Source organism: Lissotriton helveticus, chromosome 8 (genome assembly GCF_964261635.1).
Source record: "Lissotriton helveticus chromosome 8, aLisHel1.1, whole genome shotgun sequence".
NCBI classification, from domain to species: Eukaryota; Metazoa; Chordata; class Amphibia; order Caudata; family Salamandridae; genus Lissotriton; species Lissotriton helveticus.
The window spans coordinates 468,577,157-468,603,443 of record NC_136069.1 but is presented as its reverse complement, the minus strand read 5'-3'; the positions used below and the strand labels follow the sequence as shown (position 1 = coordinate 468,603,443).

Genomic DNA, 26,287 nt, shown 5'->3' with positions numbered 1-26,287 from the left:
AACGGAGCGAGCACATGGCTGGCTGACAGTACAAACTTACAATAAACTCACACCACAGGCATACCTTTTGACCAGCTTCACCAAAAAAACAAAGAATCATTCCTAAAATTACGATTAGGAGTATTACCCTCAGCGGACCATATGGCCCCTTGGCTGGGGCCCCCAAAACCAGCAAATTGCCGCCTGTGTGGAACCCATGAGGAAAACATTGTACATCTCATTACCATCTGTAAAGAGCTGCAGCAAGACCGCAGGAATCTACTGAGACCCCTATTCATAAAAAAAGGAATCAGGACGTGCAGACAAGCAACTCTGACTTGCTTTAGAGGCGACGAAGTTCAAATGGATTGCCGACTGGTAAAATACCTCGGAACTGTAGAAATCAGAACCAATATAAAGAAAGAACAAACTGACATGGACAGCACACCCTCAACACTGCGAGTGCCAAAACACCAAGACTGCTCAGAGACTCAAATTGAATCAAAACATTGACATACTATCACCAAAAGCTATGAACACTCAGGGAAAAGGTCAGCCAGCCTCCCAAAAAGGAATAGGTACTGCAATACCTACATTTGAATGGGAATGAGGGCCAGGATAGACAAAAGAAACCCTCTCCGAAGAAAGACACGAGCACCTAATGGCGGACGGACACTCCCTTCTTTTTAACATTTTTTAACTGTACTTTGTAACATAGTTTAAACCGAATAACACCATCATCTATGCTGCTATAAATATTTATAATCCTTTCTTTTTTTTTTACTGATGATGGTTTTTGTAATGGTTTTTATTAACTGTACAATAAAGTATTACTATTACCATGACCCGGAGAGACCCTCATGGTGCTAAAGGTCAGGAGGGGAAACAAGGCCCACATCGCAACATGCGAGGGCCCAGAAATGAAGGAGACACAAATATTAATTTAGGTCTGGAGCAGGCCCTGGAGCGGGAGGGGGAGAGGCTGCAGGCACGCACTGCTAACGTTTTCACTGGCCTGCCAGATTATCCCCATGGCCTCCCGGGACAGGGTGCAAGGGCTAGGAGCTATGTGTGGTTGTCACTTTGAAAATGTTACATTTGCTGGAGTGTATTAGGTCATTACCTAGATACTTGCTAGGTACATTATGTGGGGGGGGGTGTCCGTAGGGGGTAGGGCGTAGGAATTGTAGGTGACAAAATTGTATAGTAGGGAAATTTGTGTGATCCTCACCTGTTTCAATAAAGCAGCCTTTTACACTAATACTACAGAGTCAGTGCTCCCCCTTTCACCCTAAGAATAAGATTGCTTTGCACAGAAACAAATGTAGCCCATTTACCCCGTTTAAAGTACATGAGATAAAAGTGATTTGCCCGGAAAGAATGTTGAGCCGAGACCGTGATTCTAACCTGTTTTCCAATTTACAGCTCAAAACACATCTCCCCTCCAAATACTCAACTACAATCTATCTATACAACAACAAGTAAATAATAATAATTATTCGATCGGGTCTGCCAGCGGAACCCTACTAAGGTAACACTACAGTCAACGACACACACGGAGGAGAAGAAAAGAGAACGTCCTAACACCGCCTCTCAGTGAGCCCAGTGGGCGGACTCTCCTTCATTGGTGCCAATCGCATGGGGGCGCGGCCCCGAGCTGCCTATGGCAGGCAGAGGCGGCAGATAGACCCCGCCCTCTTGCCCCGTGCCCTCCATTGACAGAGGAGGAAGCCTGGTGAACAGTGGCTGAGGTGTGTGAGCCCTTGCCGTGCCATGGTGGCTCTTACCTCCGTGACGCTGTGGGCGCTTCTGGCCTGCATGGCACAGCTGGCCCTGGGCTACGTGCTGGCACGACGCCTGGGCAAGAACTGCTCTCCGACAGACACATGGGTGCTGGTCTGGCTTTTTTATGATGCCATTGTGCACTTTACTCTTGTAAGTAAATATGGAATAAACCGTTTTTTCCACATCAGTTCTCCATTCATTTATTTGTAAAAGTGAGTTCCAGAAAAAATTAAAAATATAATAGAATGTTTTTAAATAACAATAACATTGGGCAGCCTGTATATTCTTTGTTGATGCTGGTTTGTACGTACTACGGTTAGAGGCACAGTGTAAGGGGCAGCCTGGGTAGGTTGGCCAGCAGAGATCACTCCGGTATCTTGGTGTGGAATGTGCCGCTCACCGGAGAGCGCGTGAACCCACTAATTCGATTTTTAACCGCCCGGGAAGATTTTCTTTTAGCAAAAAGGGAACTGTTTTTGCTAAAATAAAAAAGTGTAGGCATCTCGTGCCCCACAGATCGCGCCCACTTCGACCTCTGGACGCAGCTACACCCAAACTTCGGGCGGGGGGGGGATGGGAATCTGGGTTGGGGGAATAATTATCACTCTTCGAACTATGGGGGCAAAGCCATCTTCTGAACTATCGACGCCTCGTCAGGGGTAGTAAGCGCTATATAAATGCAATCGCAATACAATACAATAGTGTAAATGACTTGCAGGCGCTCCTTTCACTTTTAATGGCACACTACATAAAAAGGGCGGCCCTTTTCTGGGCACTATTTGGTCAGTGATGCACCAAGGGCCACTAAATATGGTGTGTTACACATTCTTTATAGAGGTTAAGGGTTTTCCTGAAGGAGTTGTAAAATAATTGATGGAAAATGCTGCATCTAAACACGTTGGTCCAGCAGACCGAGCAGGACTTTATATCTGAGGTTCTTGTGTTAAGAGAGAATCAATTGCGCATTCTTAAATACACTGAGAAAGTTGCACTGGTCTCAAACTTCAAAAATAACTAAGATATTTGGGCATCCCCCCAAAAGAACTTATATAGCCTATAAGCCCATTTCATTAAGTATTGTTTTGTTTATACTGCATTTCGCAGCAGAGAATACATTTCCATTGTTTGCAGGGCAGGATATTAGTGTAGGAGAAAACTGTCTTGCTTTCTTGAGGAAGGATCCTCCGTGTCTATGCTCTTTATTACCACACAGACTGTTGAAGCTATGTGTTGTACATGTTGTACTTGTTGTGGGGCAAAAGGTTATTTCCAGTATGTTTTCCCTTTCCATTAGGTAGCGTCACTCAGTGTCACCATGGAATGTTCAGAGTGTATTTAAGTGACGTCACTGTGATCTGTATGACAGATGACAGCTGACGCCGCGGTAACTGCCAGCTACACCCGCTCCCTGTGGGCCCTTGTAATCAATAAATCTTATTTGATGACAATCATTATTCTCATGTCATCTGTCACACTACAATTGGCGACGAGGGCTGTTGGAACAAGGGCCTGCAGAAATGAATCGGTGGATCAGGAGAATTGAATTACTAAACTTGTGATCGGACCGAGGGGCTATTAAATTAAGCTGAGTGAGTACACTGCGGAGTATGATGAGCGCTGGTCGAATGAAGAATTTTGACGAGGAAACTCCTTAACGCGGAGAATATCGGCAGCGCGTAAAATAAATAGTAAGACTTATTTTCGTCAAACAAGCTGTATAGAGGAATGAGCATGTCGACGGAGAAAGTGTATTAATGTGAGACAGCTTTTAAATCCTCTGCTGTACCTGTGAGATCTCTGGTGAAATTTCAGTCATCGGCGCGCTTCGGTGTCAAGGTAACTGTTGAGGCGTCTTTCATTTACCTCAGCTGTGCCGCGTGAAGCATGCTGGGAACGTAAGCTGATTGGTCCAGGACAGCGCACGTCATCGTGCGTGTACAGCGTGCGGCCATTTTGGAAATTGACTAAGTAAACATAGTCGAATGATAAGAGCTTGAAACACGCATCAAATACATCGCGTTTGAAATATTATAGGATCTGCAAGTAAGAGAGTCATCGCGTTTATTTAGGCAAGGGGCCTACAAGTAAAATAAAAGAGACAATACTCAAGTAAGTAAGGTATAAGTGAAGCGTGTATGCAATAAACGCGAGGCAGTCATAATATTAACTTTGCAGTGAGGTGAAAAGTTAACACAACATATTGTGAGTAACATGGCCGAAAGCAATAACATATGTGCACCTCCTCGGTTCCTGGATGAGCCTGGTAAGCCCACAATGAAGTGGAAAAAGTGGGTGAGGGCTTTTGAAAATTATATCGTTTCAATAGATGGGAAAGCCTTTGATGCAGAAAGAAAATGTTCTTTGTTGTTTGGACTGTTGGGAAAAGCGGGTCAGGACATATTTGACAGCTTGCCCGAATATGAGAGTCCACCTGGAACATTTGTGCCATTAAATGAGTATCAAGAAGCACTGAAAAGGTTGGAAAGAACAGTTCGACGAGGAGAACAACATTATGGTTGCTAGACATAAATTTGCCCAAAGAAAACAACAGGAAGGGGAGGCTATTGAAGACTACGTTGCATGTCTAAGGGTTTTGGCAGTAGAATGTGAATATGAGGAAATGACTGATGTGTACATAAGAGACCAAATCGTTTTTTATTGCTACACAAAGAAGGTGCAGGAAAGGCTCTTAGCATGCAAAAGACCGACCTTGCAGGAAGTCATAGAAATTGCAAGGGGTATAGAGAGGTCTCTAATTTCCACTAAAGAGTTATCTTCTACGGGGAATAACACTAATGTTTTTTATTTACAGGAAAAGAAGAAGGTTGATGGTAAGGCGTATGACAAAGGTATGAATGAAAGGAAGGTGGGAGGTAAGCAGTTGTGCTGTTTCCGATGTGGATCAAATGAGCACTTAGCAGATTATAAAAACTGTCCTGCAATAGGTAAAAAATGCATTAAATGTAAGAGATATGGTCACTATTCCACCTTATGTAAAACCAAAAGAATGAATAACAGTATGAGTATAAGTACAGTAGGCAATTTTGATGAGGATATGTGCGCGAATATAGTTTTGTATGTTGAAATAGAGGAAGGAAGGATAAAAGGTCCTGTCAGTGATGTGAAAATTGGTGAGGTTGAACTAAAATTTACTGCAGATTCTGGTGCGCCCATTACGACTATATCTGACACTCTTTTTGAAGAAAAATGGAAAGGTATACAACTGATAGAATCTGATATAAACCCGAAAGCGTTTGGAGAAAAGGACATAAATATGCTGGGATATTTTGTTGACACTGTAACTTTCAAGGGAAGAGTAATTGAAACCAATATTTATGTGGCAGAGAAAGGAAGGATACTAGTAGGATGGAGAGATCTAGCCCAACTAGGGGTGATACTGGTACCGGGAGCTAAGGATCCAGTGATTTTGAGAGAGGAATGGATGAACAGCATTTGTATAGAGGAAAGAGATGAAGATTTAGAAACAGTTTTTGAAAAACACAAAGAAGTGTTCAAAGATGAAATTGGTTGTGTGAAGGGGTTCAACCATGACATCAAACTAAAGGAGGGCGCTATACCAAGTAAACACAAAGTTAGATCGATACCATTATCCATAAGGAAAGAGGTGAGGGAAGTGCTCGAAAAATTAAAGGAAGAAGGTGTGATTGAAGAAGCAGAAGAATCTGAATGGGTTTCTGCAATTGTAGTATCAAAGAAGAAAAAGACAGGGGATATTAGGTTATGTGTAGACCTGAGGTCGCTTAATAAAAACATTATTGTAAACTGCCATCCTCTACCCAAAATCACAGACATTCTTCAGTCAACATCAGGTTCAAAATATTTTTCACTGATCGATTTAAGAGCCGCATATCATCAGGTGTGTCTGTCAGAAAGGTCTAAGAAATTGACAACTTTCATCACTCCGTTTGGAGCGTTCAGGTATGTGAGGCTTCCTTTTGGCCTGGCATCATCGTCAGGGGTTTTCCAGAAACTCATGGATGTCTTGTTTGGGAAAATGAAAGGGGTGGAAGCCTTTCAAGATGACATTCTGTTACATTCAAAAACTGAACAAGAACATATAAAGTTGATTGGACTGGTTCTAGATGTATTGGAGAAGAAAGGCATGACAGTCTCAAAAGATAAGTGTAAATTCATGACAAAGGAGATTGAGTACCTAGGGCATGTCCTAACAGCTGATGGTATCTTGCCTAAAGATGATTTAGTACGTGCAATAAGGGAGGCCCCGGAACCAACAAACAAGGAGACTCAAGTCGTTCCTTGGCCTCAGTGAATATTATGCAAAATTCATACAGAAATATGCAGAAAAAGTGGAACCTCTCAGAAAATTGCTGAAAAAGAACGTAGCATACGAATGGGAGGATGAACAGAATAAAGCATTTAAGTTAGTCAAGGAGGAAATAGCGAATGCACCCGCACTGAAACCATATGACCCACAACTGGACAATGTAGTGACCGTAGATGCAAGCAACGAGGGAATAGGTGCTGTGTTCTGCCAGAGAAAAGGAAGTGAAGAGAACACAATTGCTTTTATTTCCAGGAAGCTTAATGTCACAGAGGTCCACTACAGCACCATCGAACGTGAGACTTTAGCTTGCGTGTGGGCAGTGCATAAACTGAAAGACTATTTGTGGGGGAAGAGCTTCACACTTGTAACCGACCACAAACCCTTAATATATATGATGGATGGAAAGGGTAGAGGCAATGGAAACGCAAGCTCTAGGTTGATTAGACTGATGTCTAAACTCCAGGAATTTAATTTCAAGATTGAGCACATAAAAGGAGGAAAAAACAGTAGAGCGGACTGCCTATCGAGGTTGCCAATAAAGGAACAAAAGGAGGAGGAACAAGACGACACTGAATGTGTAGTAGCGCACATTGATGCAACGGTCATGTGTGAAGGATCGATATCGGACAATGAATGGGAGGAATGTATGAAAAAAGATGCCATCTTGTCCAAAGTGAAAAAGTATATACAGACCAGTTGGCCACATATAAGAAATCTCCCAAGTGAACTTAGGTCTTACCAGCAGGTGAGCGATGAACTGACATTGGAGAATAACTATTTAAAAAGAGGAGAAGTTTTTGTGCCGCCATTCGAGCTCAGACAAAAGATCATAAAAATGGCTCACAGAGGGCATCCAGGCACCACAGCTACAAAAAACGTTCTAAGGATGTACTATTGGTGGCCAGGTGTGGACAGTGAACTAAGGAGTCACGTAGACAATTGCGAGGAATGTTTAAAATCCGATAAACATTGGAGAATTGAAAAGAATGAACTGCAGAAAGTAGAAATTCCCGACGGGCCCTGGGCCAAAGTAGCAATAGACTTTGCAGGGCCTTTCAACATTCTCCCAGACGCATGCAAGTACTTGATAGTTTTGACAGACTATTATACTAAGTGGGTGTGCTACAAGTTTGTAAATGCAGTTACAACTGAAGTGGTCATAAAATTTCTTGAAAAAGTGTTTGAAAGTGAAGGACAACCAAAAGTCATGGTGTCGGACAATGGTTCACAGCTGATATCAAGAATGATGATCGAGTTCTTGGAAAGACATGGAATTGAACAGGAAAAAACACCTTTATACAGTCCTAAGAGCAATGGCCAAGTTGAGAGGATAAACAGATTCTTTAAAGAAGGAATCCAAATGGCCATTGCAAATGATATGGATGTAAAAGTATTCATTAAGGAAAAGATTAATGCATATAACAATACGCCAAAAGATGCAACTGGGTATACACCGTTTTTTTGATGAGGGGAAGAGAATGTAACAATATTATGACACCAAAATTAGGCGGATGGAAAGGAGCAACAGTTGAAGCAAGAGAGGTGTGTGAAAAAGAACTCAAGGTGAAGGAGAGCATAGAAAATAAACAATTGAAAAACAAGGTATATTCTGATAAGATAAACAGGGCTAAAGACAAAAGCATAGCACCTGGAGACTGGGTGTTAGTAAAGAAGCCTGGCTTGATAAGCAAAGGAGAGTCTAAACTCAGTAAACCTATGAAAATTGGTAGGGCGTCAGGTGGTGCAGTGTTCATAGAAGGGGAAGGATGGCGCAGCAAAGACGATGTGGTAAGACTCAAACATGGGCAAGAGAAAATAATAATGAAAAATATGGAAAAAGGAGATGAAAGTCTGAATGAAAGTGTCCTGGAATGGGACGATGTGTCTAATAGCACAGAACAGTTGCACCTCAGTGTCAGCCCAGGATGTTCAATGACTTTGGGAGACAGTTCCAGAAGTTGTTCAGTGGTTAATGGGAACATTGTGTCGACTCAGGAAGACTCTATGTTAGAAAACAATATAGAGGGAACTGGATCTAAAGTAACAGGCATGAGGGGCACTGAAATAAATCTCACTGGGGGTTTGTCTTCCAGAGGGGGTAGAGTTATCAACTTACCTACAAGGTTCAAGGACTATGTTATGGAATAAACTCAGGTTATGTTTTTTGATGGAGAAAGGGAGATGTTGTACATGTTGTACTTGTTGTGGGGCAAAAGGTTATTTCCAGTATGTTTTCCCTTTCCATTAGGTAGCGTCACTCAGTGTCACCATGGAATGTTCAGAGTGTATTTAAGTGACGTCACTGTGATCTGTATGACAGATGACAGACAGCTGACGCCGCGGTAACTGCCAGCTACACCCGCTCCCTGTGGGCCCTTGTAATCAATAAATCTTATTTGATGACAATCATTATTCTCATGTCATCTGTCACACTACACTATGCTTCATGAAAACCCTTATGTCAAACTCCTGTCAGATATTCATGGTTTTGATTTTCTTGTCCACTACCCCAGCCTGAAATGCAACCCACATTTGGAAATCTTTTGGTACTGATCACACAAGAATCAAATAAGCATGTAAATATCCACGGTGCCCTGAAAGCACACATTGACCTTGATCAGAGGCAACTAGTAGTAGAAGCTGCTGAAACTGGCTTGCCATTTGATAGCCCTGGCACTGCCATTGCTACTGCTAGTCTCAAAGTTCACATATGCAATGGCAGGATAGGAAAGTAAACGCAGCTCTAAAAGCCAGATTTCTTTATTTATTGATACAGTTTTTTCCAGCTAGCCTATCAGCAGTAAATATGAAGTTCCTCAATGGTAAAGTATGGATCAGCCGGTCACTCGTATGATAAAATCGGTGGTCAAATGGTAAGGTGTCACACCCGCTCCTGTTTGCATATTACTAAAGTACAGCGCAGGCCAAAATCTAAACTTGCACCATACTCCTGAATGCTAGTAGCCGCAGAATTTTAAATAGTAACCTTTGTTACAGTATTTGGCAACTGTGCATGAAGATTCACTGGTACAACTTAAATACTGGAATTTTCGCATTTGAAGTAGAGTTCTTGAGGGAGGCAAAGGAATCCTGATTCAAGACGTCCGGAGGGAGGGAGGGGTGGGGTGCTCACTAGTAGTATAACAAAGTAATTCCACAAAGAATGGCAAATATGTCAGATGTATGTTTAACAGGACACATGGGCAAAACCAGAACCAATGAAAAAACTTTGGCTAAATCAAACTAATCACAGTGTGAGAAAAAGACTGAGTAGCCAACATACTGTGTCTACTGGGTTGCAACAGGAAGGAATTTGGTTCAATAGATGTGTCATACAAATTTTACCCATAATTTGAGAAAATTACAGTAATCACCCTAAACTTCAGATATCAACCACTGATAAGCCCGCACTGTGTGTGTGTGTGTGTATATATATATATATATATATATATATATATATATAAGAAAGAAGTGACTCAAACAGATAGATTCACCAAAGAACAAAAATATATTTCCACTACCACGTTTCAGCTTCCGCCTTCCTCAGGTAGTTTCAAGATGGTAAGCTCAGTGGCTGTACAGATGACACAGCTGAATTTTCAAAAAGCATCATGAGTGAAGATTCCATTTGGAATGTGGAATCAATGCAGCCCTGAGAGTTCTTGAGAAATGCATTAATCAGGTTGTATTGTCAGTAATGTTCAGTCCATCTGAATGCAATGATTTTAAACGGTACATCCAGAAGTTTTCCTTGGAGTCCAGTAGTTCTTCCTTTGAGACATGTACTACGGGGAAAATCTTCAAATCTGATAGTGAATGATCCACAAGGTTAAAATGATTGGCGACAGGCTGGTCAATTTTCTTATTAATTATTGCTGATTTGTGGTTCCTGAATCGTGTGCGGAGGTCATTCACTGTTTGGCCTACATATTGTTTTTTACAGCTTTGCCGTTGGCACTGAATCACATAAATAATGCATGTTGAGCGACATGTTAGATGCTGCCTTATTGCATAGGTTCTTCTGGTAACATAACTAGTAACTGATGATGTTTGTAAAAGGTATTCACACGTGATGCATCTTTTAGAGTCACAGCAATGAACCCCTGCATTTGTTACAGCTTGCTTGATTTCTTGATTTCCCTTACTGTCCACTTGTGAAAAATTGCAAAAGGTTTTTCCAAAACCGCCAGTCATTGCTTACCGCAGAACTCCAAATTTACGATCTCTTATTGTGAGAGCTGAAATCAAGCAAGCTGTGATTCGTAATTTAACAGGCAAAGTCCGATTCGGGAAGCCTAATGGAGGGCTTGAAAAAATGTATCCTGCTATTAATCGTGGGCATGTTACCCACTGGAGGGGATAAATAGTGCTTAAATGGACTACGCTGCCCACAATGCAACAAACTCGGCATACGGGAAGCCAATTAATATAATGGGCGGCGAGTCATGCACGTCATTTTTGTTTCCTGCTCACGAGGCCTCTGAAGAGATGGTGAAAGTCCATCGAAACGCGTCAGGCCACAGGATGTATCACGGAATCGGAAGCTGCCTGTTTCTTTTAAATAAGGATGTTTCCTTCATCGCAGTGTTGTGCGGCCTCAAATGCTGGGCATTTTTTGGTACATGTTTATACGGCTGCTCCAGGCCGTAGAGGGATCGCACCATCCGAAGAACTTCATGGATGCGGACAGGGGGAACCTCCCCCCTGTAAATGGTACTGTGATTCGTAATTTAACAGGCAAAGTCCGATTCGGGAAGCCTAATGGAGGGCTTGAAAAAATGTATCCTGCTATTAATCGTGGGCATGTTACCCACTGGAGGGGATAAATAGTGCTTAAATGGACTACGCTGCCCACAATGCAACAAACTCGGCATACGGGAAGCCAATTAATATAATGGGCGGCGAGTCATGCACGTAATTTTTGTTTCCTGCTCACGAGGCCTCTGAAGAGATGGTGAAAGTCCATCGAAACGCGTCAGGCCACAGGATGTATCACGGAATCGGAAGCTGCCTGTTTCTTTTAAATAAGGATGTTTCCTTCATCGCAGTGTTGTGCGGCCTCAAATGCTGGGCATTTTTTGATATATATATATATATATATATATATATAACTATCTCCTACTGGCGATAGCCAGTAGGTATATATAGTTAGGACCTAGCTACCATAGGAAATCCGCAACATTCTATTGGGAATAACTTTGGCGCCGGTTGAGGAATTTGCGTGTAATTTTCCAAAATTTAGGCCAGCTCTGCTCTGCTTCTTCCCTGGAAGTTTCGGGGGGATTCGTCATGCGGGGGTCCGAGAAAAAAGGGGGGTCCCAAAACGTGTTTTCCCCATGTTAATTTCCTTAGGACGAATAGACAAGGCTACAGCCCGAACCGCTGAATGGAATTACACCAAACTTTGCAAAATTGTAGGGACTGGTATGCAGAAGTGCCTTTTCTATATTTGGTGAAGATCCCCCCAGTAGTTCCTGAGAAAATCAAAAGAAAAAAATATATATATCTATAGCAGCTTACTGTAAGCTTACCTTTCCGAGTACGAGCTGAATGCTAATTGGCTGTCAACTGTCTGTCAACACTCCAATCCAATTAACTGGAGCCTCAGGGGGAACAAAGGGTTCAGGCCGCCCCCCACTCGATCTGTAATAAACAAAATATGGCCTGTCCCTCCAGACACTCTTACTCTTTCTATTTCACACACAAGAAATGTAGCGGTGTATAAAAACTTTTACTACCACATGCCCATTGTTTTTAGGCTATTCATAACTGTGCAAGTGTCAAAGGCTATAAAGGTACACCAAAGATACTGTAAAAATTGTCACAATACCATCACCAACCACAAATTTTGTGGAAAAAATGTGGAGAAAAAGAGTGAGCCCCTCACGGTAGTACCGCCAATGGGGTTTTCTGGCTAGCAATTGCCAGTATACCCATTTATCATCATAGGTGACTCACTCTTGTAGTAGTGGAAAGAAGAGACAAACAAGAGAAAAAGACCAACAACATATAATAGTACTTTTTCTTAACATCAGCCAGGCAGTATACTGATTGTTCATACAATAACAAGTCAACGTAAGCACTTGCTATTTTAGTGTACACATACACCGGCACCCCCAGTGAGAAAAGAAACCGTGAATCTCACACAATTAAAATTAAAGAGCTCACTGGCCACTCTTGATTTATTCTGGGCTGTGAGTTCTCCAAATTAAAAACTATTCACACCGAGCGACAATGAGTCACACAAGATTTTGCTCGGTGTGAATCGTAACATTCAGAATTTATGGCAAATGTGTGACACATCAGAATGCCTTCTTGATGGAACTTATGTAAACAAGCATTGAAAATGCAATAGATCTCGCCCTCGTTTAAGTTAAAGCCATTCTGTTTGTAATGAGGTGGCTTTTTAGCTTTGCTTTAATAGTGTTTTTCAAACTTTCATGTAAATAACATGCATATGTATACATATATGTATATGTATGCATGCATTTATATTTGTATTTATATAGATATGCAGATTATATATGTATGACACGTGAACAAGGCTTTCTTTGCTGAAACGCGTTGTGTAATAAACTGCTTTATTGACTATTTGGACCCCCTTTGCCTTCCTGCCTGAGAGCGCAAGTAACTCACTTTGTGAAAAATTTGGATACATTAATTAAACCGGACTGCTTCGCCGGCATCTGCGCCAACTTCCTCGGGTTCCAGCACTCCAGAAGAAGCTGCCTGTTTTTTCATATATATATATATATATATATATATATATATACACACATACATATATAAATGCATATATATGCATATATATATATATGTGTGCGTGTAGATAGACCTAGGCACAAGAAAGCAGAAAAACAAACGTGAAGAACACAAAAAGGGGGCAGGGTAGATACACCCTGAACCCCTAGGCCTGCCCACGTGGTCCCACAAGGACAAAAAGGGCCCACATTTAAAAAAAAAAAAACCTGCTCTGTTTTTTTAAAATTTACCCCCCGGGGGACCAAATTGCGGCGGCATAGTGATAAAGAAGTGTGGGAGTCCACAATCCCCCCCCCCCACACTGCCCCGGGGACCGCTGCCCCCGGGGCAAAGCAACGCAGCCCCTTGGCGCATACTGGAGGCTCCTGGTGGGCTACTTGGCCCCCAGGGACCCCCAGTATGCAAGGGGATTTAGTTCCTATTCTGCAATCACGCCAGGGGTTGCGCTGCAGAGAGGTGTAAAAAAGGGTGTGGCCTCATTACACCTCTCTGCAATGCAGCCCTCTGGCGCATACTGCAGGTTCCAGGTGGGCTAGTTGTCCCCCAGGGACCCGCAGTATGCAAGGGGAATTAGTTCCCCCTCTGCAAACATGCCCAGGGGCTGCGTTGCAGAGAGGTGTAAAAAAGGGTGTGGCCTCATTACACCTCTCTGTAATGCAGCTCCCTGGCTTATACTGGAGGCTCCTGGTGGGCTAGTTGCCCCCCAGGGACCCCCAGTATGCAAGGGGAATTAGTTCCTCCTCTGCAAACGCGTCAGGGGTTGCGCTGCAGAACGTTGTAAAAAGGGGGCGTGCCCTCTGAACACCTGCCTGCAAAAATGTAGTAAATCAGTGTAAAAAAAATAACAATTAATACATTTAAAAATTGTCATTTAAAAAACCTTCGAAATTCAATGAATAAAACCATAGGTTTCAGGCCTTATATAGTTAGGAATTAGCATTTAAAAAACCTTGCAAATTCACTTACAAAACCATAGGTTTCAGGCCTTATATAGATAGGAATTAGCATTTAAAAAACCTTGCAAATTCACTGAAAAAAACATAGGTTTCAGGCCTTCTATATTTAGGAATTAACATTTAAAAAACCTTGCAAATTCACTGAACAACCATAGGTTTCAGGCCTTATATAGTTAGGAATTAGCATTTAAAAAACCTTGCAAATTCACTGAAAAAACCATAGGTTTCAGGCCTTATATAGTTAGGAATTAGCATTTAAAAACCTTTGAAATTCACTGAAAAAACCATAGGTTTCAGGCCTTATATAGTTAGGAATTAGCTTTTAAAAAACCTTTGAAATTCACTCAAAAAACTATAAGTTTTAGGGGTGTTATAGTTAGCTGGACATTTCACTCTTACAAAACCATTGAAATTGCTCCTATATAGTTAGTTGTACTAACTATATTTCGCGCACCCGCAATCCACTGCTGATGATGTCACGTATTAGATCATTCATGACATGGTCAGTGACATCACTGATGACATCTCAAATGACATCACTGATGACATAGCTAATGGCATAAACATATGGACTGGTGTATGCAGGCGAAGAAGGCTTGAAGGTCCCGCTTGTTGACGGGAAGCCAGTGCAGGTCTCTCAGGTGGGGTGTGATGTGGCTGCGGCGAGGGATGTCGAGGATCAAGCATGCAAAGGCGTTCTGTATGCGTTGCAGTCGTTTCAGGAGTTTGGCTGAGGCTCCTGCGTAGAGGACGTTTCCGCAGTCTACCCTGCTGCTGCTGACGAGGGCCTGGGTGACCGCCCTTCTTGTTTCGGTGGGGATTCACCTGTAGATCCTGCGGAGCATGCAGAGGGTGTTGAAGCAGGAGGACGAGACATTGTCTATGGACCCCCATTCAATGGAGCAATGGTAAATTGAATATGGTGAGGAAAAGCAAGTGAGTGGAAAGGAAGACTCAGTAGTCTTAGACATTAGAAGGAGGATTATGGTCAGAGGGTAATATTGGCAGTGAAGGTGACTCAAAACCTTTTTACTGAGGTCACTAAGAGGAAGGCAGTGTATTAAAAGAAAATACAGGCAGAATTTAAGTCTTGCTGGTGTTGAGATTCAGGTGATTACTTGCAATCCGGTGAAGGATAACATCTGAGGTAGACCTAGAAGAATGTCGCAAGGAAGTAACCAGAAAAATAAAATACCCCACCCTACTCACTCTTCGAACCACATCCTAATTGGCACTGAGCGAGCAAATGAGGTGAATATGTCTAGCACTGGGGGTTGCCCCTTCCCCAGGATACTCTTAAAAACAACACGATCAAATGGTGCATTTTTCAAGCTCTAACACGTGTTGCATGGTTAATTGTTTCTGTGTGCAAGAACTTGTTTGTATAATGGCCTTGCCATTAGTCTTCTTAATCACTGTGTGTGATGATGGGCTAGTCTGTGGAATGGTTTGAGGACCTGTCTGGGTATAGCTTTCTTTTTTCACCAGTGATCTGGCTGCATTTGTGATCCAGTGGTTGTTGGTGTTTTAGATGTTTTTACTCATGTTCATGTTGTAAATATTCTCCAAGTGTGCTGGTGGTTCATGTCCTTGGGAGAAAAATGGAGTAAATCTGCAAGGCTTCTGGTTTTATTGCATCTGTGTTATCCTCCTACTTTTCTAGCTTGCTTGATGGTGGAGATTGTAACTCTTTTTGAGCATTGCTAAAAGCTTTGTTTTTTCTTTTGTTGGCCTCATGTGCCTTGCACAGTTACTTTTTGTGTCTCCGTAATAATTGTCGTCATCGCCTCTAGTTCAATCGTATTAAATTGAGTGCCTCTCTGTAATACTGCTATTGTCTTTGGCTTGTGCTAAGGGCTGGTTGCGTTAGATTTCTGGATCATTGGGTTGCAGTTGCATTGGAATCTTAGAGTCTAGGCTCCTCTTGCTTATGTAGCAGGACTTTTCGCCGCTTGTTTCTTGTATTTTGTGGTCTAGTGGTGCACACCAGTTTTCTGGTGATTCATTCTCCTTCCTGGTTTCTGTAGCTAATTGCATAGTGATCCTCTCAGTCTGTGGCTTACTTTCGTGGATGGGTTTGCATTGATTTGTCAGTGTTGTTAGAAGATCCGGAAGAGAAGTTATTTTCTCGATTATAGCCTCCTTTGTATTGTCTGCAGTTGCCGTGGCGCTCTTGCACTTGGGTAGCAGGCAATTTATTTTTGCTTTGAGTGCTTCAATCTTCTTGTCAATTGAGAGCACACTCTGAGCGAGCATGTGTGCCAGATCTACTTGTATTTCTAATTTATGTGATTGCCAGGTAAGTGCCTTAATAGCCGCTATCAGGGAGGCATTTATAGTAATTTTGATCTGTCCAGGGGCATCCTCACTTATCAAGGTCTGATTAGGCAAATGGTGTTTTATGTTTGCTCGCCTGCCTTTGCTTCTGTATTTCTATGTTCGTCTTCGCTGGCCATGTCAGGTAGGCTCGATTCTGCTGATTGGTGCCCATGCTCCGACCAACGATAGACTTGCTCAACCCCACTAGGCAGTTTAGGCCTCCTGGCTGCCACATTCTGTGGCGTATCAAACTGGTAATTCTCTTGGTGGGAAATCATTGCTTCCAGTGTAAGTTATTGCCTAGTCTCCATCCTTGCAAAATGAAGTCCTTCCTTTTTCATATGCACACTGATGTTATTTGGGCCTTGTGCCTCCGTATCCTCTGAATCCTCAGTGTCCGCCTTTGTGTTGGCTTCCTCATTGTAGATGAGATTTCAATGGTCTCTACCTAGTCCTTAGGAGTTATTTGGGTGCTCATTTTTCCTGCTTCAGTTTCTGCTAATTCTGCCAGCGCCACCATCTCTACCATCTCTGCGGTGGTTGTCGCCTCTACTGGTTGTACTGTTTAAGAGTTGAGGGTGCAAGGGCTTTGCTTCTGGCCCATCTGCCTGCAGGAGTGGGGAGCATGTGACTTTGCCAACGCCGGCTCTTTTCCTTGTGAAATACCGGTTTTTGTGTGTCACTGATCCCAGACTCTGGTCTGTTATCTAGTGTTTTTCTTTCGGGCACTTGGCCCTCCCCTGCTGTATGCTATGTATCCGCCTTTTACAATGGTCAGACATTTTGCTGTGCCTCCTTTTTTCCTTTATTTCGCCTCTTTTGGCTGTTAGTGCCATTGTGGCTGGGTTTAGTATGAGGCTTTTTGTTGTTTTTCTCTGTGCTCCTCTCCTCGACGGCTTTTGTGCTTTCCTTAGTTTGAGTGAGCACTTACAGCTCTCAAGTAGCCAGTGTGAAAATTTCCAGCTAGCACAGAAAGTAGCAGTTTCCCGGTGTTCCTTTCGTGTTTGCAGTTTAAGGTGAATTCTTCACTCCTCGGTGCACTGTGGAAATTTGCTTGACGTTGTTCGCTGCATTGTCAGCTCTCTATTGCACTCTATTCCACTCTATTATTGCCACTTGCTACTTTTGAGCCCGTTTCGTTCTGCTCTCGTTCTTTAGTATTTGAGTGTATCATGTTTTTTTTTTGTTGTTGGAAGAATTGTAAGTTAGGTTGGTTGGCTGGTTGATTACTATTGTTGTTGCTATTGGCGGTTGCTGATTAAGGTTCGATCTGGTTGACCCCTAAGTTGGCAGGGTGTGCCCAGATGTGGGTCACTAGCTCACTTTGCCACTGGATTCAAGCTAACCTGGCTGATGGGGGGTGTTACCCCGAAACCAGTCGCAGGATGCTTGTTTCCTGTTCAGGGCAGACCTGGCTTGGCAGTTCGGGCTGGACTGTTCCCGTGAGGCACAGGGTCAAGACTGGTTTGCATATAGCAGGGTCTGAACTGAGGTGGCGAAGTGAGCTAAAGAATGAAGATGGATTCAAAACAGATCTGTGACTGGGGGTGAGTGTCTGAAAAGTTTCAGCGCTCCGTCCATCATCTCCTTGTGTTTGCTTTGAAACCTGCGGCTGTCTGCTGCATTGTCTTTGTTGTGGCTTGTGGATATTGCCCAAGTGGCCAAGGCACTCAGTAGGCACTACTCAGTAGGGGTGATGTTATCTTTGGTAGCTCTGGTAGCTAAAACAGGTTTCCTAGGCTTTTCCTCCTTTTCCCTATTTTGTTGGTTTCCTGTGCCCTTTTCATATCTTTAGTGTGCCTTTTCTATATTAGCAGCTTTTGGCACTGCAGTCTGAGCGCCGGACCAGGGGTCAGGCCCGGTAGAAAGTTTGAAGGTTATGGGCCCCTTCTACCCTCACCTCCCGCAGCTTGTGCGGATAGTCCCAGGGGTCCTGAGGATCCTGGCTCGGAGTCTACAGGGGTCTGTGTGGGAGACTGCACACAGCACCACACCGCATTGCACTCCAGTGCCACAGCCCTCGCTCTAGTTGGAACAAGTCTCAGCTTGACTCAATTCAATCTGTCTGTGCTGTATACGTGCTGTGTGGCAGGGTCCGCTGTGGGAGGCCCAAGCAGGAACACACCAGGCCACCCACAAGCCGTACCCAAACCTAGCTAGGCTGCTTCCGCCTGTGCCCAGCTTCGCGCTCGGCAGCCGGTAACTACTACTGCTGCAGCTCGTGCACTTCTCCACCTCTCCTCCTCACCTTGATCGCTCTGCTTGCTTCTACTGGCTCTTCATTGGAGGGTCTGATGAGAGTCTGGGGAGAGCAGGTCCCTAATGGCCGCGAGCGGGAGGGACACGGGGCGACACCGTCTCACAGTGCAAGTCGGTGACAAGTACAGTCCGGTGCAAGCAGCTAGCTGTGAGGGGGCTCAGGACTCGCCGCAGGTGTTGGAGGTCTCCGTCTGCTTCCTCGACTACTGCTTAAGTCGATCACGTACACTCCCTTCCACTCCACCGCTGCTGCTTGCTCCTCCCTCCTTGGCTCATCCTGCTGCTGCTCTCTGCGTCTCTCTGCATCCTTCGTCTTCAATCTCCAGCCACAAGCAACAGGCACTCTGATGTGAGTACTGTTATCTGGCAGCCAAAGGGTTTGTGCTGCAGTGGGTTGGGTGTACTTGTCCCAAGGACAAAATAAAGATGAAAACTTGTTGTCCTTGACCCCAAACAATATTTCCTGGGCATTGGGGTATAGGAATTCCAGACCCCTGAGTATTATTAGTGTGATAATAGTGACCATGTCAGACAAGATTACATGAGTGGCCACACCATGCGAGATTACCTGCAGTGATTACCTCGGCGGATTAGGCAAGGTCGCAATCAGTAATGTGAAAATGGCTTTATCAATTTGGAATACACCAGGATATGATACATGACAGCCATACCTGCAGTGCCCCCGACATGAAGGTAATAATTTTAGTAATGTCTTCCCAACACCTCATGATTCATCACTTAAGTATCAACTATAAATATATTTTGAATATCCAGCCATTTATCTCAAAACATTAGCTAAGCGTATGGGTTCTAAAAATACACACATTTCTCAAACATGTTTCAGTTTTGGGATACATTATTTTATTCAACCAAGCAAAAGCTTCTTCTTTAGTAGGATGGGCTGCTTACAGGTGAGATACTCACAGGTAGTCCAAGATCTCCCAGTTGCTCCTAAGCTACTCGTTGGAGAAGCCAGGTGTATATGGTATCATGTACACAATACATCTAAGGCAACAAGGAAGTAAATTCATTTCAGTGATGCATATTACTTTTCTCTCAGCTTATGAGATTTCGAAATACACAAAAGAAATGTGTTCAAAAACTCGATTGGTTGCCCAGTTCATCTGTTGGCTCATTTCTGGTTATCCATATTTATTATATTAATGTGAACACATTCTCCTTTCACAATACAAAGGCTTCAAAGAATTATTTGAATAGTGGATAAAAGTGCTCAGGGCGCAACGCTCAAAATGGTGAATGTTAGACCCTGCACCATTGGCGTGGGTATCACTTCCATTTTTGCTGTTGCCTCGTGTTTTTGCTGGTGTTAGATGCTTTGGGCACTGTGCCACTGCTGTCCAGTGCCACAGTGCAAATGCTCGCTTCTATAAGTTAATGTATGGATTAGTGATTCCATGATTGGATTGTTTGATTTACTTGTCAGACCCTAGTACAATGCACTGAGTGTGCCCAGGGCTTGTAAATCCAAATGCTGCTGGTGGGCTTGCAGCACTGGTTGTGCCATCCACAGAAGCAACCTTGTAAAATGTGTCTAAGGCCTACCATTGCAGAGCCTGTGTGCAGTCTGATACTGTCATGCTGACTAGGCAAGTGCACCCACTTGCCAGTTCCTAAACCTTCCCTTTTCTTCATATCAGACACCCCTATGGTAGGCCCAAGGGCAGGGTGCATTGTAAGTATAAGGTAGGACAATCCCTGATGTATGTGGCATGTCCTAATAGTGAATTACAGCCATTTTCGTTTTTCACTATTGCAAGGCTACCTGTTCTCCATAGGCCAGAATGGGCAGTTAGATTATTACATCTTATAATCCTAACTGACTCAGGGAACATGGTAGAAATTCGAGTTTAGTATGTCTGAACTCAGAATGATAAAATACATCTTTTAGTGAAGTTGGTTTTAACATTTTGTGTGTGAAAATACCACTTTTAGAAAGTAGGTATTTTCTTGTCTAACTATCAACAGCCTGTCTCTGCTAGGTTGTGTATTCCTTGTCTGGAGTTTGAATGACAGGGCTGGGGGATTCCAGGAGACAGAATGAGTCAGCCAAGTGGTGAATAGAGAGATCTACATCTAGATGGGTGGGAGGAGTAGCACCTGGGACCTGAATAGGGCTGTGTCTGCCTTCCACAATGCTGGCTCCACCTCCCGGGGTGCGGCTGGTGTGTCTGCCCTGCTCAGTGAAAGAAGAAAAGGAATCATGTCAACAAAGTGCTCCATGGCTGTGCTTTCCCTCCATAAAGCTTGCTCCACCTCCTGTGGGGCGTCTGATGTTTCTGCCCTGCACTGTGAAAGGAAAGACGGAGTCTTGTAAACAGAGTGCTCCAGAACTGGTTTGGACTGGGCACAGGCCCCTCTGCGCTCAGAAGACAAAGTATTTTGGGGTATAAATATTAGGACCCTGATCCCAAGAAATTAGATCACTTTTGGACTACAAGAAGAAACCTTTGCTGAGGAAAGGAACCTGAAGAAACTTAGGAGAGACTATCCCTAAGCTGAAGTGCTGCTTGGGGGATTGGCCTCCAGTGGTTGTCTGACTGCCAAAGAAAGGAGAAAGAACTTTGTGTCCTTTATTTTCAACTTGTGAAGGATCTCCAAGGGCTTGGAACAGAGCTTGCCTTCTGCTGAAGTCTCTGGGACAACAGTCTTCAAACCCCAGCTCCCCAGAGTTCTTTGGAAGTGCCTGCTGCTGTTTTGGGGCCTTCTGAGGGACTGCGTGTTACAAGGAGCTGGAAGCGCGACTCAAGAGGAAGAATCGTGTTGCAGCCGCTGCTGTCGCAACTCCGAAGGAGGGTGTCGCCGCTGTAGCTGATGCATTGCACCGCATTGAGAGAAGCGTCTCGCAATGAAGAGGAAGCGTGTCGCCGTTGCTGCTGCTGCAGTGGCATCTTGGATGTAGCCGCTGTAGCTGTCGCTTTGCACCGCATCAAGAGAAGCGTCTCGCAACGAGGAAGAAGCGTGTCGCCGTCGCTGCTGCTGCCGTCGCACTGTGGATGTCGCCGCTGTAGCTGTCGCACTGCACCGCATAGAGAAAAGTGCCTCGCATCCACGGAGAAGCGCGTGTCGTCGGAGCTGCTGCCGTCGCATCTTGGATGTCGCCGCTGTAGTTGTCGCATAGCGCAGAAGCGTCTCGCAAACGTCGGAGAAGAGTGCCGCACCTGAGGCTATTGCCGTCGCATCGCTGAACAAGGGTATCACCGCTGCAGTTGACGCATCGAACCGAGACTTCTCGCATCATCGGAGAAGCGTGCTGCATCTGGAAGATCTTCACGTCTTTATTTAAGTGCCGCATCTTAAGAACTACCATTTTAAGTATAGTATTGTGGATTTTTGTTGTTTGTGGTCTTGTGTTAAGTCTATGTAAAGAATACTTATTTTTAATATACAATTGTGTGGTGTCTATCTGTAGTGTTGTCACTGGGTTACTGTATGTGGTCACAAATGCTTTACACACTGCCTCTGAGATAAGCCTGTCTGCTCGTGCCAAGCTACCAAGGGGGTGAGCAGGGGTTATTTTAGGAGTGTACCCCCATACCCTGACAAGAGACAAGGGTCCCCATTTGTCACAAGAACCTACCTGTACCATTAGAGACCCCCAAATCTAACAGTGAATACAGTCAGTGAGTAAGATGGTGAATGTGTCAGATGTGCCCAAGCGGAATCCACTTCTGGTGGACTAACCAACTCTGGATCAGTTAGTTATCCAATCCATTAATGCGAAGTTCATCAGGATACAGCCAAAATGGAATGGCGTGTTGACGTTTCGATCCTTGACACCATAGTTCCGCGAGTCTCATCAGGTCAGATAGGTTTGAGCTCATCAGCCTATCTCCTCACAGAAAGAGAAACAATAGAGTTAAATTGGGCTTCTGACTGTCTCTATACCAAGTCATGAGGCTGTCAGAGCTTGTGGTCAGGTGATCCACTGAAAATCTTGTAATGTGAATAAATTAGACCATAAAAATTTAAATAATGTGCAGTGTATACAATTGGTGAGTCAACTGCCCTGAAACTATAAAGTAGGAGACAAAAAGGGGTTATGGTCAGTCAGGCATTCCTATAAAGGAGATGTATTAATTATGTTTTCTAAAAGGAAACTTAACTTACTTAATGAAATTGGGTAACAGAGGTCCACCCCTGCAGGTGTCCGTAGTGTGGAGGACATACCGACAAGAAAAATGAAAATACAAAGGGTGCGAACCATCATAAATGGCCATTACGCAAAAGTGCGTGACCATGAGAACTAGGGCACAAACATGTGAAGTCTTATTGGGGAGACAAGGCAGGGCTAATTTTTAAGATGCGCCAATTCTACCGAAGGACCAGTGAAATAGATAACACGGGGATCCGCAGCACGGTGGAGTTATTTGTGAAAAGATAGTGTGGTGATGCTGCCATTGCAGTTCATAAGAGATAAGGCAAAACCTCAGTTGGACACTCAGCGAATCGGAAAAGGGAAAATGTGTATCCTCTAAAACAGCATTACTTAACCTGTGGTCCAGAAATTCCTGGGAGTCCGCGACTGCTTAGGAAATTAAATAATATTAACAGATGAATAACGTGTATAAAAATATAAATGCAAAATGTATAATTTTTAATTTGGTACTTTTGTTCAGCAAGCCTGAGTCCCTGTAGCTGACCCGCGCACCAACATGGTCGGCCTGAACTTGTGACTTTGCCCCAGTGCTGCTCAACCAGATGTCCACAGTTGGCCTTTTATGCCTTTTGGCGCTGCTATCTTTAAAAACTTTCAAATTCAATATTTACGGTTCTGTTAATTGGATTCTTGTTGTTTTAATCTTGTTTTATGTATTACAAACTACTCTGTCCTTCTAAAGCTGTTGTGGGCTCCTTTTTTGTGGTGTTTTTTCAGTGTTGTACAGTCTGAAGTGTTGCACAAATACTTTATACATTGCCTCGAAATTAAGCCTGACTGCTCTGTGCGAAGCTGCTGGGGGTGAGCACAGGTTCATTTGGGGTTTTGTTTGTGCCTTACCCTTACAAGGATTGTGGTTGCTGCTTGACCAGGGCTTGCACCCCAGTCAACCAACAACCCAATTCATTACAATTTGTTTTCTGATTTATTAACAAATGTGGTAGTTGCACCTTTTTTAGGGAGAGTTGATGAACTTATATTAACGGCAGTGTGGTTCAAAGTCACTGTGCATCTTTTCTTGCTATTTGTATTTGTTCCTTTTATAAATATTTATATTCCTTTGTTTTCTCTCTCTACTCTGTGAATAGCCTGGTGGCTTGTAGTAGTGCATTATCATGCTGCCGCACGAAAATCCAAACCGAATTCCAAAAAGAAAGATTAGCCAAGCGCTGTACAAACTCATTTGTTATCTCTGCTCTTTGGAACTATTTGCTGCTTTACTATCTGTGTTTCAGGGTCGGTGCAAGGTTTGCGCTGACCTAGGCAAACTGTGATTTTTCTGCATTTCAGGCCAGTGAGAGAATTTTTTGCTTCTGCAGTGGTGCAATGGTGCCATATTCCTTGACAAACCTCCTCTAATATCTGGTGAGACCCAAGAAGGCACTCACCTCTTTCTGGGTCTTGAGGGGGCTCCCAAGCCAGAATGGTGTCAATCATAGGCTGTAGGGGCGGCACCTGGTCACTTCCTACCTGGTGCCCAAAGTACACCACAGAGTCCTGCCTGGTCTGACACTTGCTGGCCTTGACCGTGAGGCCTGCCATCTGCAGAGCCTTCAACACTACCCAGAGGTGCAGCAAGTGTTCTTCCCAGCTGGAACTAAACACTGCAATGTCGTCCTGGTAGGTGGCACTGAAATCCTCCAACCCTGCCAAGACCTGGTTGACCAACCTCTGAAAGGTAGCAGGGGCATTCTTCGACCCAAAGGGCATCCCCCATAACTGGTAGATCCCCTCTGGGGTTGAAAATTGTGACCTCTCCTTGGCCCCCTTGTTTAAGGCAATCTGCCAGTACCCAAATCAAACGTGCTGAGGAACTTGGCAGCTCCCAACTGATCAATGAGCTCATCAGCTCCGGGGATGTGGTGGGCTTCAGTCCTTGTGACGGCGTTGAGCCCACAGTAGTCCACGTGGAACCCCAGCTCAGGAGTGGCACCTGGTGTAGCAGCCTTTGGGACCAAGACCACTGGGCTGGCCCAAGGACTGTTGGAGGGCTCTATCAACCCTAACACCATCATCTTAGAGACCTCCTCTTTGATGCAGGCTCTGATCCGGTCAGTCAACCTGTAAAGTTTGTGTTTTACAGGAGGGCTGTCACCAGTGTCCACATCATGGATAAGCCAGTGAGTAACACCGGGGTTCAGGAAGAACAGCATGGCAAACTGTTCCAACAACTGGCAACAGTCACTGCTGCTTTAGGGCCAGTGTAGGGGAGAGGATCACACCTTCCATGGACCCATCGTGCTCCTTTGTTAGACGAGGTCAGGGAGACGTTCACTCTCCTCTTCCACCCCAGCATCTGTTGCCAAGAGCATACTCATTTCAGACCTCTCAATGTGAGGCTCAAGGCTGTTCACATGGAGGACTCTCAAAGGTTCCCTTGGAGTCTGCAAATTCATCAGGTAGGTGACAGCTCTTTTGCGCTCCACCACCACAAAAGGCCTAGTCCACTTGTCCTGCAAGGCACAAGGTTTCACTGGGGCCATGACACACACTTTCTGGCCAGACTGAAACTCTGCCAGAATGGCATTCTGGTCATACCTCCTGGCTTGCTTCCGGGTTCGCCTGAGCGAGTTTTCTGAAGCAGTCAGTTTGGTTCCTGAATGCCAGCATGTAGGTGTATACATCCTGGGGAGGTTTCCTGAAAGCTGTCTCCCAGTCTTCCTTGACCAAACTAAGAGGTCCTCTCACAGGATGCCCACTCAGAAGTTCAAAGGGACTGAACCCTAGAGACTTTTGTGGTACCTCCCTGTATGCAAAGAGAATGCATGGTAAGTGAACGTCCCACTTACGCCTCATGGGTTCTGTAAGACCCTTGATCCTGACCGTCAAGGTTTGGTTGAATCACTCCACCAAACCGTTACCTTGTGGGTGGTAAGGAGTGGTGAACTTGTAGGTTACACCGCACTTCTGCCACAGGGATGTCATATACTTGGAGATGAAATTGGTCTGAGGATCAGAAACCATCTCTTTGGGGAAACCCACGCTGGAAAAGATACCCATTTATGCCCGGCCCACCACTGGCGCCGATGTTGTCCTTAGAGAGATTGCCTCCTGGTACTGGGTGGCATTTTCACCAAGACCAGGATGTACCAGTTGCCCATGGCTGTCTTGGTAACCAGTGGCACACAATGTCCACCCTAACCCTTTCAAATGGGGTTCCAACAACTGGAAAAGGTTGGAGAGGAGCCTTACACTTCCTACCACTGTTACTACTTGCCTGGCAAGTTTGGCAAGACCTGCAATGTCCATCTGACTGCCTTTGCATTCTGGAGCCAAAAGAAGTGGGTGACTAGCCTTTCGAAGGTCTTGTCCCACTCCAAATGTCCTGCCAAAGGCACTTTGTGAGCCAGACCCAATAGGAAGGTCCTGAAGTGCTGGGGTACCACCAGCACACGTGCTGACCTAGGCTCGCTGTACAGGAGACTGTTCTTCCAGTGTGATCCAGACTGAGCACCGGCTGCCTGGCTTGCGGCCTGCTTCACAAACCTTTTAAAGAAGGCGTTCTTTTTGCTCCTTGCAGAATTTTTCCCTGGTGGGACCTCCTTCTTGCTGACAATGGATCAGCTCAGGTAAGTCCCCCAGTTCAGCTACCTGCTCCCCTGTAGGTACTGGGGCATCCCTCTCAAGGTCTGCCTCTTTCCAGACCTTGGGACCCTAAGGGGCTGGTTTCCCGCGCCCCTTGCCCTTCTTCTTGACAGGAACCTGGGCCACTGTTTCAGGCTCCGGGTCCTTCTGATCACCTTT

The 26,287-nt window shown here is 44.5% G+C and overlaps 1 protein-coding gene across 1 annotated transcript in view; it reads left to right on the top strand.

Annotated features, from left to right (window-relative positions):
* Nucleotides 1-1,673: 1,673 nt before the first annotated feature.
* EBPL (EBP like) overlaps nucleotides 1,674-26,287 on the top strand; it is an 86,073-nt gene continuing 61,459 nt past the window's right edge. Inside the window, exon 1 of the mRNA XM_078657367.1 lies at nucleotides 1,674-1,914. Within this exon, the coding sequence (XP_078513493.1) occupies nucleotides 1,753-1,914 (162 nt within the window). The 5' untranslated portion in view covers nucleotides 1,674-1,752. The remainder of the gene's footprint in view (nucleotides 1,915-26,287) is intronic.